The following is a 15,070-nucleotide window of genomic DNA, read 5'->3' as shown; positions in this document are numbered from 1 at the left end:
TGCATTGAGACATATTTTGGTATACACTGGTACAATGAGAATATGTGGTTATATAAGGATACTGCTATTACAAAAAGATAACTTATGTTTGATATTATGCCATCATTGTACAAATGCCAGTTAGCTGTTGTGTTGTAGTTTAATCCTTCAGCTAGAAGCTCTTCTCTACTGTTTATTATAGGCTAAAGTGCTGAGATTACTAGCCACTGTTTATTTGGAGTGGGATGACAAAGAATATTATAATAAGGCCCTCATTGCTGTACTCCTAGCAAACAAGGTATGAGACTTTACTTTTTAATATTAATTAAACTAATTTTCAGTTTTAATTCATAGCCTGAAATCCAGTTTAGATATTTGCTTTAGTATACCTCTTTAAAAATATTTGCTACACATAGTTCATAAAGGTAAAATAAATGAAGTATTGATGTGATCTGAATTTGTGTCCCTCTATAATTTTTATGTTGAAATTGTAACCTTCAAGGTGACAGAATTATGTTGGGACTTTGGGAAGTGATTAGATGAAAGTGCACTTCTCTTGAATGTCATTAGCAGCCTTATCAAAAAAGGCCTAAGGAAGCCTTAGTACCCTTCTACCATGCATGGATACTTGTTGCAGAAGATAGTTTCTATATCAGCAGGCTTTTACCACATGCTGATTCTGCTATGTCCTGGTTAGGTTTGTATTACTATGACAAATACCATGACCATAAGCAGCAAGGGAAGTCAAGGCAGGAACTCAAGCAGGGCAGGAATCTGGAGGCAGGAACTGAGAAAGAAGATGCTGCAGAGGAAGGCTGCTTACTGACTTGCCCCTCTTGGTTTGCTCAGTTTGCTTTCTTATATACCCTACGGCTACCTGGTCATGAATGGCACCTCTCTGAGATGACTGGGCCCTTCCACATCAGTTATCAACCAAGAAAGTGCCATATAGGCTTACCCGCAGACCAGTCTGACAAGGGCATTTTGTCAGTTGAGGTTCTCTCTTCTCAGTTACTCTAGCTTGTGTCAAGTTGAAAAAAAGCCTAACAAGTAAATGCTAGTACCATAATCTTAGAATTCCCAGCCCCTTGAACTGTAAGAAATTACTTTTGTTCTTTATGTGCCACCAAGCTTATGGTATTTTGTTTTAGCAGTCCTCAAAATATAAATAAATTGCCATATCTTAAGTAAGTTTTCAATTTTGTTTTGTGGTGCATTCATAGCTGTCCTCAGCTGAATGTGGTTACCTGTACCCCATGGAATGTAGGTTGGGTAAGCCTGCCTGAGATAAGCAACTTAAGAAGACGAAAAGTTTAATAAGTCTTAAAGTTGAGGACATTTCAATTTGTGATCAGCCTGTTACTTTTGGGCATGGACAGGGTAGGAAGGACATCATAGTGGGAGCATGTGATAGAAGAGATCTATTGACCTCATAGCACCCAAGAAGCAGAGGAAAGGAGCAGGAGAGGAGGGGTAAGGGAAAGCAAGGATGATGACAGTGTGTGTTAGAAGTACCAAAGTCCCAGTATCTCCTTCAGTAGTATTGCTCTCCCCCTTTCCCAATAGGCTTCACCCATTATAGGTCCATCACCTCCGAATAACTGAGGAACAGTCTAATAGCATGGGCTTTTGTTTGATATTTCAGATCCAAATTATAACATTATAAGCTATACATATATACTTGGGTGTGGCTATATATAGATACATTGCATGTGTCACACTAGAAAATGTTTACATTATTTTTGAAACTGTGGGAAATCAGATAAATGTGATGATATGAAGTCCCAGGCTAGACTGAGCTTCAAAGGAGGCAGAATTTGGAAGACAGCAAGGAGGTGTATATTGGAGAGTTTGAAGGCAGAAAGGGAAAGGGAGAAATATTGTGATCATATTATAATCTCAAAAATAAAAGAAAAAATAGAAGTAGCAAAAAAAGCCACCAGGAAATTATCTAACTGATGTTTAAGGTTTTCTTTAGAATATGGTGTGTGATTTGCCATTTAAGTATTTACATTGCCGTTAAATGTTTGTCAGTCCATGGAAATGTTTTGCACATGCTTTTCCTTGTATTATTTTATTGAGATTGAATAAAGTTTCAGAAAATATTCTTGGGAAAGAACAGATGTTATATGATTTATATGATGTTTTATAATTTTGATTCCCTTCGATTCTGAGTCATCATGCAAAGGTTGAACAAAACAGGCAATTACTTGAAAATTGTCTCTTGCATTCCAGAGTTATAATATCATTGTGATTTCTTTGTTTAAAATAGGAACATTTAGATCCAGCTGGGCTTTTCTTAAAGATGAGAATCCTCATGAAAGGCAAAACATGTAATGAAGAACTCCTTGAAGGTATCATTCTCTGTGTACAGAACATACAATTTTGAAATATCAGCACAAAGTAGTTTTGTAATTTACTAACAATAGGTATAATTTAGAGGTGGTTGAAAAGGAAACTGATCAATAGAAAAGGAATTATCGACTAGGAAGAAAGAGAAAAGAAAGAATAGGAGCAAAATTAAAAGGTGCTTTTAAAAAGGGACTGAATCAAAGCAATCAGTTTCCTTTTAGCTCAGCAGAGTCTTACAGCTGCTCAACCTTCCTGAAAGTTTCTACAATCATGAACAAAGAATTCTTGTTTTGGAGGGGTTGTGGGAAAAGGATGGCCATTTTATTGAGGGACTTGGAGATGGGCATGGGGGTTGAGGAATTACTAAGGAGAACAATCGGATCTGTGTTCTCAGGCTGAGACATTGCTGGCCTCCTCCACAGTTGCCAGAAGAGAAAAGCTATCCATTGACTGTGACTGTCTAATGATGTCCTTTAAAGTAATTACTTGTATAAACATTGTTACTTGTTTTTCAATTATTATTAATGGTGTAGAATATGAAAAGGAATAGACTAACATATAGTTGTGTGTCATTTGGCAAGGGCCTTAACTTTCTTGTGTTTCAGTTTATCTTCAAAAGAGATACAATAATATTAACAATAATGTCTATCTTTTGTTGTTTGGAGAATCTTAAAAGAAAATGTATGTAAAGCATTTATCACATATATGTATATATCCTATATACATTAGGCTGTCCTTGAATTTAGTAAGTAGCTGAAGATGGACTTAAACTCTTGGTCCTTTTGCTTCCATTTCCCACATTCTGGTGTTGTAGATCCACCATGCCTGGATATTTTAGTAATCTTTAATAACTGAGTTATTTATATTATATAAAATTTTGTGTTACTATAATTACTGGTTATACAATAAATCATTTTAATAATTCTGACAGTAATCAAATTGGGCAGTATCTCTAAATTTTGTGCTAATTTAATATTGCGAAAACTTTCTCTGTGCTCTAGAAATTTAGTCACTCAAAGACCTCAGAAGGCTGGGCGTTGGTGGCGCACGCCTTTTATTCTAGCACTCTGGAGGCAGAGGTAGACAGATCTTTATGAGTTCGAGGCCATTCTGGTCTACAGAGAAAGTTCCAAGATAGCCAGGGCTATACAGAGAAACCCTGTCTGGAAAAAAAATACAGAAGCTCAAATGTAGAGAGATGCAGAGAGGATTCTATATCATCTCCACATACACAGACTGAAAACTGTTAAGAACCAGGTTGGCAACTCTACTTTCTTGCATTAGGAGGCTAAAAGAAGTTAACCTACGAAAGGGGTACACTTCAAACTAATATTACGTATGAAAATAAGATATATTATTGAAATCACCAAGTTAAGTTGGTTTGTTTTGGATTAGAATTTGTCTTTACGATGTTTATTTAAATGTAATATCAGAATCAGAGTTTAATGTATTTTCTTTTTAAATTGTTATAAATTATGAAACTTCCATATATTTAAGGTTTTTCTATTAAAATAATAAATACTTTATTCTACTATGTTGAGAAAGTAACTTTATAATCTGTCTAATTGTGCACTTCTGGGGACTGTGCATGCTAGGCAAGTTCTATGCTATTTAGCCACATCCCTATTAGCTACATCCCTAGCTGTAGTCTGTTCATTTCTTTACAAAAGTATTTTCCTTTTAGAATGATCAGCTTAATTGTGGGCATTAGACTTTCACTGATAATTTTTATAACAGAAAAAGTAAAAAGCATTAAAAACACTTTTTTTGAGACAAGGTGTCACTTTATAGCCTTGGCTGGCCTGGAACTTGATGTATAGACCAGGCTGGCTTTGAACTCAGAGAGATCTGTATGCTTCTGCCTCCCAAGTGCTGGGATTAAAGCTGTGTGCCACCATACCTGGCTAAAACTTTTAAAGTAGATAATTTTTTTAATCATGAAAGATACCACAAAATCATCAAAGAAAAAATTGGAAGGTACTGAAAATACCCATGGTTCCACTACCCCCTAGAATAGGGGTTCTCAACCTGCAGGTTACAACCCTTTTGGGCATTACATGACTCTTTCACAGGGTTGCCTAAGAAGATCAGATGACACAGATATTTACATTATGGCTCATAAAAGTAGCAAAGTTGCAGTTATGAAGTAGCAGCAAAAATAATTGTCTGGTCGAGGGTCACCACAACATGAGGAACTGTATTAAAGGGTGGCAGGATTAGGAAGGTTGAGAACCACTGCTCTAGAATATAATTTTTATAGCAAGACTTTCTGTGTAGTTTGTTTAGTGCTAGATTCCAAGTACAAATATAGTGACAGAGTGAGAGAATATATTCATTGAACATTTTCAGAATTAATCAGTAAATCTAAAACTAGTAAACTAACAATTTGATGGTATGTTGTTAGTATTTTTAGTCTACTTTGTATGTTTTATAGAATTAATATTGCATATAAATTTGTTTTTAAATTTTGCACTTAATGGTAATTTGAAATATTTTTATGTTAGTGTATAGGTCATTTTATTTAGCACAGCATTGGCTATATGATAAATACAGCTATACTGTACTTGACATTTCTGTTTTTATAGTATAAACTCTTTTAAATATATTTTTAGCAACCCTTTTCCATATTTCAGATGACTTTTCAGAAGTACAATTTCTTAAGAAAGGGAATAACAGTACTAGAAGCTGTCATTTATTTAATGTTTAGTAAGTGCTAGATACATTGCTTTATAATCTCCATATATTATTTCATGAAATCCTCTTGATAACATAAAGAAGTTGGTAGTATAGTCACCATTTTATATGTGACAAACCTAAGGGAAAAAAGGAAATAACTTGCCTACATCTATACATGTGGCAACTGGTATCAAGTTTACATCAGACATCATATTCTAAGCTCTTTACCATGTGTTCTTAGCATAGTGTTGCCAAGTTGATTTCAAAAGGTTTGTACTAGGTTATCTTGTGGTCCATATAAAGGTGTCTGTGTCATTGTCCTCATGCTAGTATTGGATATTAATGTGTTAAAAAGATTTTAGTGAATTACTAGATAAAATATGGTATATGACAAACATTTAATATGGATATTTTGAACAGAAAAGTTATTGAAAACAGCAAAACTTCCTATAAAGGAAGTTGATGTTTTATTAATGTTTATTCTTTTTTCTTTGTTAGTATGATTAATATTAATTTTTTTATTTGTTAGCTGTCATGGAAATAGTACATCTTGCTATGCCTTTGGAGTTCTGTCTGAACATTACTCAATTCCTGATTGATAATAAAAGGTATGGAAAATCAATTTTTTCTTTCTATGATGAATAACTTTTTTCTGTGGTTTTGATTAACACATTGAATCTTTATATATTCATGTTCATTCTTAGAAAGCAAAATATTGTACTGACCAGTACTGCCTTCTAAGTCACTTAAATAATAGTAAAATTAATTTTGAAGTTCTTATTAAGTTTTACAATGGAATAAAAAAATCCCTACAAAGATTTTGTAAAAATGAAGAGTTAAAGGCATGGCTGGCCAAGGTGGTGGCAGCGGTGGCTGCGGTGGCCTTAGAGGCAGCACTGCCAGAATGGCAGCCAAGCAGCAGAGCAGCAAAGTTCCAATGGGCTGGCTGGTGAAGAAATTCCTGTGGGAGAAGGCTGTTAACAAAAGATCACAGTAGTAGTTAATTTAAATGATAAAAAAGATCACAGTAGTAACTTTAAAGCTGTGTATATTCCTGTCAATGAATGTTGTCTCCATAAAACCAGGTGAGAGGGAGAAAGGTTGATTTAGCCATCTGTGTGACTATCCTCTTGTTTATCTTGGGTATCATCAATCTACTCATAATGCTTGTCGTCTGAGCTGTGATTATCATTGGGCCAAATGGCTGTGACAGCATGGAATTTCATGAAAGCGGTCTGCTGCTATTCAAACAGGTATCTAATGTGGACGCCATCCATTCTTTTTATAAGAGCACAGTAGGAGGAAGGGGGAATGAAAACCTGGTCATTATTGGCAACAACCAGCCTATTGTTTTTCAGCAAGGGACAACAGAACTGAGTATAGAGAAGAATGAAACCTTTATTGTGCTGTTTTTCTGCCTAAGGACACCAAATGTCTTATTCAGCAGAGCTCTGAGAGTTTCATCTGCCCAGTGGAATGAAAAGTTTGAATGTTCAGAAAGCATCAAACCGGAAGGATTAGCAGCAATACTACCAATGAGTTAAATATCAAAGTTGAAAACAGCATCATCCTCAATGGAATTGTGATACCTAACCCAACTTGTCTGCTCAGTTCCTCCAGCAGGGACCAGTCAGGGAGTGGTGATTGATTGGGTGTGCTACAAGCTCTGCATATGTGTCTTCATCGCTCTCTTCAAAGTACAAGTAACAGGCCACAACATGGGCTGCCGGGTCTCAGACAATCCTTGTAGAAACACTCATTAGAAGATCTAGACCCAGGAGTTAGTATGTTCAGATCTCAGCATGACCTTTTCTTTTTAAGAACTCATGAACCATGGTTTTACAGAGTTTGGGATAACTTGTAATTATTTTAACTGGGAGTACCACTATATCTATTATGCACTTTCCTTATTTAAGGGATTTTGAGTGCCTAAATTCTAATATGCTTTATTTAGTTGCTCTGATCTTCAAATACCAGTTCTCTAAAAATAATTATGAGAAATTAATAATGCCAAACAGTGGTGGTGTACATCTTTAATTCCAGAACTCAAAAGGCAGAGGAGGCAGGTGAATCTCTTGAGTTCCAGGCCAGTCTACAGAGCAAGTTCCAGGACATCCAGAGCTACATGAAGAAGTCCTGTCTTAAACAACAGAGAAAGACAGGAGAGAGAGGTTAATAAAATCAAAATTAATCTTAAAAAAGCCCCAAGATCCCAAGAGTTAAGCTACATTAACCTGCATGCCAGGGTATGTAAAACAGGAAGAAACTTCAGCAAATGGTGCTTGTCAAACAGGATAGCTGCACGTAGAAGAATAAAACTGTATTCTTATCTCTCACCTTACACAAAACTCAGCTCCAAATGGATCAAGGACCTTAACATAAGATGGGATACTCTGGATCTGACAGAGGAGAAAGGGAGAAATATACTTCCATTTATGGGCACAGGATAGGACTTTCTGAATAGGACCCCAGTAGTACAGGTAGTTAGACCAACAACTGACAAGTGGGGTATCATAAAACTAAAAAGCTTCTGTGTAGTAAGGAAGACACTGCCATTTGAGTGAAGAGGCAGCCTACAGAATGGGAAAAAATCTTCACCAGCTTTACATCAGACATATCTAGAATATACAAAAAACTCAAAACTAAACATTAAGAAAGCAAACAACCCAATTTAAAATTGGAGCAAGGAACTATGAGTACTCAAAAATGAGATGCAAATGGGTAAGAAATAGTTTTAAAATGTTCAAGTTCCTTACTCATCAGGGAAATGCAAATCAAAAGTACTTGAGATTTTATCTTATCCCTGTCAGAATGGCTAAGATAAAAAAGAATAAACAAAACAACAACAAAACCAAATGACAACAAGTGCTGCCATGGATGTGGAGGATGAGGAACACAAATTTATTGTTGGAGTTCAAAATGGAGCAACTGCTATCCTTGTGGAGGTTTCTCAAAAAACTAGATATAGATTAACTTAACTACATGATACAGCTGTTCCACTCTCGGCCGTATTCACAAAAGAATCTAATTCCTACTGCAGAGATGCTTGCTTATGCATGTTCATTGCTGCTCTGTTTATAATAATAACCAGGAAATAGAAACAAGCTAGATGTTTGTCAGTGAATAAAATGGATAATGAAAATGTACCTATCTATTTATCTATCTGTCTGTCTGTCCATGGTAGAATATTATTCAGCTGGAAATAATTAAATTATGAAATTCTCAGGTATATGTATGAAGCTGGTAATAATCATTCTTATTGAGATAATCCAGACCCAGAAAGGCAAATGCTGCATGTTCTTTCTCACATGCCAGTGTTACCTTTGACTCTTTACATATGAGTATTTAAACTGGAGTGCCCATAGAAGTCAAGAAACTAGTAAGGAACCATTGGTCAAGGAGATAAAGAAAAGTGGGAACCACATGGGTGGTATGAAGTGTGAAAAGGGAATAGAAGAGTTACATGGGTTGGGAATGTGAGAGCAGAGAGAAAAAGATTTGAGAATGATAACTAGTACTAAAGACTTTGTAAAGGCCACGTGGAGATTATTATAGAAGCTTCTAAAATGTATATGTATATAAAAGGAGTCGCCCTATAATGGGGAGACATATACCATATACCATAGGTTGTCAAATAAAAACTCTACTGCCAGGTATGAATTACAGATTTTCAAATTGTTTGTCAGTCGGGTCCTATAAAATCTCCGCTTGCCACAAACAAAACAAAACAAACAAAAATCCCAACAAAAACAAACAAACGAACAAAAACATTATAGGCTATAGCCATTGCTCTTGGTTACTTTCTTTTTTTTTATTTAGGTTAGAAACAAGGTTGCTTCACATGTCAATCCCAGCTCCCTCTCCCTCTCACTACCTTCCTCCCCTGCTCTCCCCAACAGGCCCCCCAGTCGCCCACCCAGTCTCCATTCCAATCCCTAGGGAGGGTGAGACCCTCCATGGAGGATCTCCAGAGTCTGTCATATCATCCAGGGCAGGGCCTAGGCTCTCCCCCCAAGAATCCAGGCTGAGAGAGCATCCCTCATTGTGGGATGGGCACTCAAAGTCTATTTGTATGCCAGGGATAAATACTACCCAAGGCTCCATAGATTACCTAGGCCTCCTCACTGACACCCACATTCAGGGGGTCTGGATCAGTCCCATGCTGTCCACCCAGCCATCAGTCTGGGGTGCTCTTGGTTACTTCTCAGTACTTGATGGTAAGATCTTATTGCTGAGTTATAGGAGTTAGAAGTTTCCTCCCTATTCTAGCTTTTATAGTGCTGGAAGGTTCTATGTACAGTACTGGGGAGAAAAGTCATCAAGAGTCTTACCCACTTGTGAGTTTCAGTAATGACTGGTCTGGCAAGATATGCCCACTGGTGGAAAATAGTGTAATGAATGTTATGAGAGAAACTAACCATTTTCTGATTGAATTTAAAGCTAGATCTGCAAGATAGAACCCATGCCTGGTACCTTTAACTGAGCAATAAACCTATGGCTGATTAGATCATAGGCCCTACAGGAGAACCTAGTACTATTATTCTGCTAAATGGACAGTAATAAACTCTCACCTATACCCCAAATTAGTGCATCTTTCAACCCTCCTGAAAGAAACTCCTTTTTGCAGATGATGAGATCATTATACAGAGAATAAGAAATTTTAGTGTTCAGCTCTAAATAGGAAATCTCTATTACGGATTCTTTCTCCAAAGCTCAAGTTTCATTGCAGAAGAGGGGATGGAAAGATTCTAAGAGTCAGGGAGGGTAGATGTATGCAGCAAAACAATATTTGCCAGATACAACAGGACAGTTGCATACGTGATCTCACAATGGTTAGGATTGCATGCCAGCCCAAATCCCAACATGGTTGGGGAAGGGTTCCTTAATTGTCATCCCTATCTGATGAGCTATTTACAACCATGTCTGCTAGGGAAGGAAGAGTCAGTTTGCTTCAGAGATACAGGCTGTGAGAGGCTACCAATGCTCCAGTAGATGGTCCCACACCTGTGCACATACAAATAGTGTGTGCATAAATGGACTCAGTAGATAGTATTTAAAAAGGAGCCACCTAACTTGGAAGGGGAAAGTGATGGAGGTGATAGGGGAGAAATTGGAGAAAAGTGAATGGGAGTGGATTTGACCAAAGCATTATACACTAGTATATAATGTAAGTTAAAAGTGTCCAACATAGTTAGCCACCAGGGAAGTGTAAATTTAAACTACTGATTTAAATTTCTCACCCTGGTCAGAATGGCAGTAATTAAATGCCTCCAAACCAGCAAACACATGTGGAATTGTAGTGGGGAAAAGAATTTTTTTCATAAGTTCTTTGACAATTTCTTGATTATATTCATCCCCCCTCACCCTACTCTTCCCATATCCACCCCTTTCCTTTCCCACCCAATTTTGTATTCCCTACTAAAGCCAATGCATGGTGCCCAAATATTCTTGCATGTGTGGCTTTCCACTGGAGAAGGTTAAGATACCATAATCTCAGAGAAAATTGACCATTTGGGAAGGAACTTTTTTATATTGCTAGCGAGAATAGCCCAGCCACTGTGGAAATAAGTATGGGGAGGCCTCAAAAATTAAAATGTAACTATCATATGATTCAACATACCATTTCTGGTTATATACTCAAAAGAGTCAAAGTACACTTACAATAGAGATACCTTTATTCCCATATTTATTGTAGCACTATTCACAAATTGTTGAGTTTTGGAATCAATGTGTCAGTCAATAGATAAATGAATAAAGAAGTATTTTAAATATACAGAATGAATCTTGGATACAGAGAAACAAAATTAGCTATCTTCTTAAGCAAAATAATCCAGAATCAAAGACAATATATGTTTTCTCTCATGTGTAGCAATTAAACTAAGACAAGACAGGAAAGTAGGACTGTTAGACATATCGGTGGGAGAAGGGCCTAAAGTAAGGGTTAATGATGTTATGAGTATGATCACAGTATATTACATGTATATCTGAAATGTCATAATGAAACCAATTACTTTGTATAATTAAAACATGTTTGTAACAGAAAACAAGCCACAGAGCCAGTCTAGATTCTAGGAGAAAAGATATTATCAGGATGTGAATTCCAAGAAGCACAATTCATTGGGAGGATATATTTAGAAAGTAGCTATGACAGTGTGCTAGACACACTAGTCCCACCCCACTTTGATGTGGGAATTAAGAGGGATTTTCACTACTATGCCAGCTGATTTCCTTCTTCATTATTCTCCAGAAGTCTGTATCCTCTGCTTCTTATATAAGCTGAAGCTGATTCCTTATATTGCTTAAAATTTTGTTTGACAGAAAAGCCTGGGTTCAAAATGTAAGTGGTCTCTGGTGCTTGTCACACAATGGAGAATTAGATTAATGTTTGCAGTTCTTCTATAACCATAATCAATTGTTCCTAGTTTCCATTAATTTCTGACTTAATAGATTTTCCTAGGCTACTTATTTTTGGTTGAGTGAGCTCACTATTCAACTATTTATTTTCTTTTGTTTCTTTTTTGTTTCAATATTTTCATCCCTGATTTTTTATCATTCTGATTGCATTTGCTTTTAATTACAGAAATCTTTCAAGGTTTCTAAGCACTGACTATATATTTTCCTGGTCTCTGGCTCTGCACTGGATTTATTCTCATATTTATTCTGTTATTTTTCTTGAGGTAAATAATGGCATGGATGTGATTGTTTATTTTTACATAAATATTGGCTGAATATTTGATAAAGCTGGATAAATATTTCAGTATTGACCCATGTTTTCATTTTACAATCATCAGTACTGAGTCAGTATTAGAAACATCAGCAATCTGTTTAGGGTCATTTGAGAAATTGTTGGAAATTCTGTCCTTATTTGAAGCCAAACTGTCTGGAACAGCAGGAGGTTACCCAAAACTACACCATTCTTCCCCCACCTTCCCACATGGATGGTACATGTCTTTCTGTATTGCTGTCCACTGTTTTGTTTTGAGACATGGTCACTCACGGAATCTGGAGCTGACTGCTTCAGCTAGACTGAGTGGTCTTCAGAACCTCAGAGATTCTCTTGTCTCTGCCACCCCCTCAGGTTGGTTTGGAGGTGTGCTGTAGAGTTGTATAAATTTTAGTTACTAATCTCATTTTGGATATGTGGTATGAAATATTTCCTCTTACTTTGTGGATTACCCTTTCATTTGTTAAATGTTTCCTTTGCTGTATTACATTTTAGGTTTATATAGTCCTATTTGGTTATTGTTGGTTTTGCTTTTGTCTGTTGTATTTTAAATCATTGCCAAGATCAATGTCAAAGAGTATGTTCCCTATTTTTTTCTACTAGGTGTTTTATGGCTTCAGATATTTTTGCTTAGTCTTTAATACATGTAGGATTAATTTTTGTGAATAATGTAAGATAAATGCAGTTTCATGTTTTTTGAATGTTTTCCCAACATCATTTATTAAAGAGACAATCTTTTTCTGCTATTTTATGGGTACTGTTATTGGAAAAAATGAGTTTTTTCCCTTGGCTTTCAATATTGATGCTCATTCTATGTTTCTGCTTTAATGACAGTATTATATTGTTGGGAATACTATAGCTTTGCAGTGTAATTTGAAACCAGGAAGTGAGATATCATCAACTTTGTTTTTTCCATAAGATTTATTTTTATTTTGTTTATGTGTATGTGTGTCTGTGTGAACATATGTTATATGTGTGCAGATGCCTGCAAAAGCCAAAAGAAGGTGTCTGGTTCCCTGGGGCTGGACTTACATGCAGTTGGGAGCCTCCTGACTTGGGTGCTGAGAACCAAAGTGGGCCCTCTGGACGAGTAGGCATCCTTCTTAGCTTCTGATCTGTCTTTTCAGCTCTGACTTTTTATTTTTACAATTTTGGTCATTTAGGTTCATTTGTAGTTCATAAGATTTTATTATTGTTGTTCCTATTTTTTATGAAAAATGATGCTGGAATTTTGATAGGAATTACCCTTAATCTGCATTTTTTAGGGGGGGATAGCTATAAATATCTTTGCGCCATTAATTCTTTTAATCCATGAGAATGATATGTTTTTCCATTTATTTCAGTATTTAACCTTATTTAAATTAATTTTAAGTGTTTAATAGATCTTTTCATACTATAGTAAAGGGGAAATACTTTAGTTTCACTTGCAGGATATTTTATCGTGATATAAAGAAATGGTATTGAGTTTTGTATCTTGAAATTTTACTCAATTTATTTATTCTAGCAGCTTCTTGTAATTGCTTGTGTAACCACAGAAAGTTTAGCTGTAATATTTATGTCTTGGATCCATTTGGGGTTAATCTTTATACATGATGCAAAGAAAAAGTTCAAATTCTTTAGATGTAAAAATCACTTTTTTCCATCATTATTTGTTAAAAGACTTATTTCACTATTAAAGGTGCTAGAACCTTCATCAAAAATCATTTGGCCATATATGCCAGGGTTTACTTCTGTGTTCTCTATTCTATTTCATTAGTCTATCTCTATGTATTTATGCTTGTTCCATACATTTTGGTTACTAGATCTTTGTAAAAAGCTTTGACATTAGAAAGCATGAGTCTTCCAACTTTGTTCTTTGTTTTCATATTGTTGGAAATACTTAAGGGCCTTTGACATGCTGTATAAATTTTAATTTCTCAAAAAGAGGCACTGTCTCAAAAAATCTGTTAGTATTTCAACAGGTATTGCATTAACTATTTAGGATATTTCAAGAGTATTCGCATTTTTATTTTTGGTTTTACGAGACAGGGTTTCTCTGTATTGTTTTGGAGGCTGTCGGTCCATCCTGGCCTCGAACTCACAGAGATCCACCTGCCTCTGCCTCCCGAGTGCTGGGATTAAAGGCGTGTGCCACCACTGCCCGGCTAAGAGTATTCACATTTTAATAATAGTAAACGCCAGGCATAGGGGCTCATTTTCTACTCCCATCACTTGGGAAGCCAAATCAGGATTCCTAGAAATTTAAGGCTAAAGTTGACTATATAGTTTAAATTTGGGGCAAGCTTGGGCTACAGAGTGAGACCTTGTCTTGAAAAAACAAATGAACAAGTAAAGCAATAAAGAAAATGCTGGGCTGGTAATATGGCTCAACAGGTAATTGTGCCTGTCTTCAACTTTGAGAACCTAAGGTCCATTTCTGGGATCTATATGGTAGAAGGAAAGGATCCATTCCCATAATTGGTTATCTGACTTCCACATGTATATATATTCTCTCTCTCTCTCTCTCTCTCTCTCTCTCTCTCTCTCTCTCTCTCCCTCTTTCTCTCTCCTCACTCACACACACAAAGTAATAAAAATTTGAAGAAAGAAAGTGTTACTATAATTAAAGAGTTATTATTGACAAGTAGGCATTTAATATCATTAACTATTAACTAAGCTTGTTTTGGCTCGCATTGAAATGATTTTAATTCCATTGATCAAAACCAGTTCTATTTATACTGCTTAACATTATGTCTTTTGGACAGAGATTTTGTTGGGTTTCGTTTTCTGAGGATAATCTCTGGTCATTTTAAGTTGGCAGAAGATAGTAAGAAAATTGTATTGTTCTACATTGGCATGCTTTTACAAAAAGATAAAGACCTAATTGCCAAAGAGAAGATTGAAGAAATCCTTACAGGTCAGTAAGATTTTGTATTTTCTGAATATTGTTAATCTGTTTGTTATTTTAAGATAAATGTCAAAGCAATGGCAAAATCCTCAGGTCAACAGGTTTTTCCCATTTCATTTTTCCACTCTCCTTAATGTTTTTAAACAACAGTGTGACTATCTAGAGGTCACAATTTTGGTGTGCTATAATGAACAACTCAGCACAAATGACAAAACATCTTCAAAATACAGGCAAACTTCTGAGCTTAAAGCCCATCTGTAGCAGAAAATTCTGAGTTTTATAAACTCAAGTACATGCTTCTTATTTGGACTCAAATTAGCTATGTGCCTTTGGGAAAGTCAATATCTCTGGACTCTGACTTTTCAGCTATAAAGTGAATGCTGTGAACAAAATTCTTGCTTTTAAAGATTTTTAGCAGCAGCATTATTTTGTAATGCAGTCTTACATAAACT

The 15,070-nt window shown here is 35.9% G+C and overlaps 1 protein-coding gene and 1 pseudogene across 1 annotated transcript in view; both read left to right on the top strand.

The window, feature by feature from the left end:
* Tex11 (testis expressed 11) overlaps positions 1–15,070 on the top strand; it is a 264,024-nt gene that overhangs the window by 74,408 nt on the left and 174,546 nt on the right. The window contains exons 11-14 of the mRNA XM_021233615.2: positions 182–277; positions 2,252–2,333; positions 5,537–5,615; positions 14,476–14,627. Of these exons, the coding sequence (XP_021089274.1) occupies positions 182–277; positions 2,252–2,333; positions 5,537–5,615; positions 14,476–14,627 (409 nt within the window). The remainder of the gene's footprint in view (positions 1–181; positions 278–2,251; positions 2,334–5,536; positions 5,616–14,475; positions 14,628–15,070) is intronic.
* Positions 5,852–6,770, top strand: LOC106022035 (annotated as a pseudogene).

This window comes from Mesocricetus auratus, unplaced genomic scaffold, assembly GCF_017639785.1.
Source record: "Mesocricetus auratus isolate SY011 unplaced genomic scaffold, BCM_Maur_2.0 Super-Scaffold_100003, whole genome shotgun sequence".
In the NCBI taxonomy this organism is placed as follows: Eukaryota; Metazoa; Chordata; class Mammalia; order Rodentia; family Cricetidae; genus Mesocricetus; species Mesocricetus auratus.
Note: the sequence above shows the minus strand (reverse complement) of the source record. Positions and strands in the feature narration are given on the sequence as shown.